This window comes from Gossypium hirsutum, chromosome A10 (assembly GCF_007990345.1).
Source record: "Gossypium hirsutum isolate 1008001.06 chromosome A10, Gossypium_hirsutum_v2.1, whole genome shotgun sequence".
NCBI lineage: Eukaryota > Viridiplantae > Streptophyta > Magnoliopsida > Malvales > Malvaceae > Gossypium > Gossypium hirsutum.
The window spans coordinates 108,859,874-108,863,207 of record NC_053433.1 but is presented as its reverse complement, the minus strand read 5'-3'; the positions used below and the strand labels follow the sequence as shown (position 1 = coordinate 108,863,207).

General features: G+C 36.8%; 1 protein-coding gene across 1 annotated transcript; it reads right to left on the bottom strand.

Annotated features, from left to right (window-relative positions):
• Positions 1 to 626: 626 nt before the first annotated feature.
• Positions 627 to 2,994, bottom strand: LOC107896274 (mitochondrial succinate-fumarate transporter 1). The gene is made up of 2 exons (XM_016821394.2): positions 2,144 to 2,994; positions 627 to 1,408 (listed from the first exon to the last, which is right to left on the bottom strand). The coding sequence occupies exons 1-2, from the start codon at positions 2,555 to 2,557 to the stop codon at positions 872 to 874; spliced, it is 951 nt and encodes a 316-aa protein (XP_016676883.1). The 5' UTR covers positions 2,558 to 2,994; the 3' UTR covers positions 627 to 871.
• Between the last annotated feature and the right edge of the window lie 340 nt (positions 2,995 to 3,334).

Here is a 3,334-nt window from a genome sequence, read left to right as displayed (position 1 = left end):
GAATTATTTATTATAGTTTTATTCTATTACAACTCTATTTTATTACAGTCAACCAAACGTAATGTAAAAGTACAAAGAAAACTTCCAATTTTAACCTGTTTTTAGGAAAATGATTTTAATTGTACTATATAGATTATTATATAATATTTTTTTTAATTCCTTGAAGTTCTGTGAAGTATTAATCTCTTAATATTTGATTTTATATACTTCCTATTTCCATATTCTTATAATCAATTTTTTAAATAAAATATTTAAAAATGTATACAATTATTTAAAAAAACACACACACACATCCATGTGCATCTATGTAAAGCACAAATGTGACACCTTTATCAGTTTACACGTATCCGAGATATACATACATAAAAATTTCTTACTTGACAAAGCCCCTACTCAATAGAAATAAAAAGTCAAAACTGAGCATTTTATCTTTCTATTATTGGTGATTCAACAGTACCACATGCTCATTGAAGGCCAGAATGCTACTTGACACTGTCTTATTCAGACAAAACCATAAACACATAATGTAACAGAGGTGACTTTATGTTAGATCTGTCTCAACTAACAATCTTTACCGTGTTGATTGAAACATAGCATGCATGAAACTCAGCTGAGACTCAAATTGGTTAATGAAGTGACACCAGCAATGTATTATTATTGAGATATAGAGAAACAAATACCTGCATTGCTATTCATAAACTTTTTTTTTTTTTGGATTCAACTACCATTTCCTAATTTATAGCTGAAGTTAAAATGTGGCTCTTTCTTACCAGGTGTTAAGTCCGACCACTGAAAAAATTGGTGTCCAAGATTTTCAAGATTTGCGTTTGCTATGGTAATCAAAACCAGAACAAGCAAAAAAAGTGCAAGCTTATAGAGCTGCACTATGAAAGTATCTCCTCTCATAAAGACCAATTATTTGGTCAGCAACAGCCCACATTATGGCCTGGCCAGGTGGTATCCTCATGAGCCGAGGCAGCAGTCCTTTCCACAAAGCACGAAGTCCTTCCTCGGCATATATTGTTCGGATAGCATGGACCATGCCCTTATACTTCACCTCACCTCCATCTCGACTTTGAGCCATCAACCTAGTTTTGACGACATCGAAGGGACCAGTACATACTGGACCAGCTGTTCCCGCAAGGAAACCTGATATCATAGACTGCCATGGTTGGAGGACTTTCCCGTCGCCTTCATGTTTCTTCCATAATACTACATCAAAAGCATTTTTGGCTGTAAACATTGCAGCTTGGTTTGTCCCATTACGCATAACGGTTGGGGCAGCTCCTGCCCACAGCCCAAAAAGGCCTTCTTCTCGGATGATTGTATGAGCACAATGTATGGGACCTTTGTACTTTAGAAGCTCTCGACTTAGTCCTCTCTGTTGCTGCAGTCTAATTTTCACCACCTGCACGATAAAAGACCAAACCAAACCTTTTCAGTACATTAGGATTAAAAGGCCATCATAATCCTAACCTCAGCATAATAATATGAACCACTGCAAATCACATTCTAAAACCATGAGTAAGCAATCACCAATCCCGGGTGTTTAATCAAAAGCACTACAAGCAATTAATGAAGTCTCATGAAGCATCGTTCCACGTTACATTCTCCAAAGATATATGAATCATTCTCACTTTGAAATGGAACAAAACTTACATTCAGTGTGGGAAATGTATTCCTCAGTTTCAAATTTATACATGTGTCCTGATTTAGCCAAATTAATAGTTATCATCTTCTTTACTTGCTTGTGACAGAACAATAGCATCAATATCCAATTCTAATTCGGATATTGAAACGAGATCAATCCAACTGTTTCTTTCATTTTGTATAGCCTTATTAAAAGTAAACAGCAAGCTTAATGGCCTCACAATCCGATTTACCTTCGGATGAACCAACAAAGTGTACAAGGAACGTTCCTAGATTCATCAGAGAGACCATTAAACTCCAATAGATAGCACAAGGAACGTTTCTAATCTTAAGCTTAGACACACAATTGAGACACCCCTTAGCAATATTATGGTAAAAAAAAAAACACAGAAAACACCCAGTTTCAAATTCAACATAATGTAAGATCTACTAGCACATCATCAATTATTGGTCAATATTAACTGGGATTGTATTGAGAAGGAGGGTAGATAACCTCAAAGGGAGTAACGATAACAAGCGCCTCAAGAACCCCAGCACCGAACCCAGATAAAAACCTCGCTTTGTTACTCAAGGTGCCAGTATCCGAGTCTTTGAACGCGCTCTGCAACATGGCGTTGGATCCCATCCGGAGCGCGTACTTAAGCGTGAGGTGAGTAGCGAAGGGCGTTAATCCTTTCCAAAGAGCCCGCACCCCTTCGGTGCTAGACACGGTGGCGCCGCAGTGAACGATCCCTTTGTAATTCCCCATCCTGTCCAATTGCAACCTGGTTTTGATGACATCGATGGGTTGCAAACAACAGGCTTCTACGATACCGCCGAAGGAGCCTGAAATGGCTTTCATGTAAGGCGGTATCGTCGTCTTCTTGGATTCCGCTTGGGGATTTTTGTTTGCTTGGAAATCTTTCATGGCGACGGGAATCGAAGTCTTTTGAGTGGCGCAAATGATGTAATAAAAGCTAGTGTTGTTTGAGTACAGGAAAGGCAAAGGACAAGGTCAATACCAGACATGACAGCACATTTGGTGACTTGGTATGAAGTTGTGAACGGCCCAAAAGTGACAATAAAAATTAAAAAAAAAAACCCTGGAAAGCTTTTCGATGTGCAGGATGAATTAAGAAGAAATAATTATAGGGTTAATATTTGATAAACCCTATAATAATAATAATAAACATTTAAAATATTTGTATATGGAAAGTTTTGTGTGCATAAGAGTCCTGGAATTGCCTGGATTTTCTTTCTGACGAGGTCAGGAGAATTTGTTTGTTTTCCCAATGTGTCACGAGAAATTTTTTACTCATTGCGCCACCACACCTTTCGTTGTGGACCATTACCTCCTAAACATGTGGTATACTTTTCATCTAACTCGTGAAAGTTTAAGTATTGAGTATATTAATCCCATCGCCATTTATTTAAAGGATTATCAAGTCAATTAATACAAGATTGAGTTTGGATAGGTGATTGAATTTGATACGATGTATTTAGTTTATTTTTATCTCAAGTTATAGTATTGTTATAGTATTTAATCTCATCGTCATCACTATTTTACACTAACCATAATTAAATATACTGTTAATCCAAACCCATCCTTAGAGATAGCTAACACCATCTATAAATATGAATCTTAGCTTTAGGAGATCTACCTTTTCCTTGTTGTGTGAATCATCATCTCTTTTTGTCTACTTTT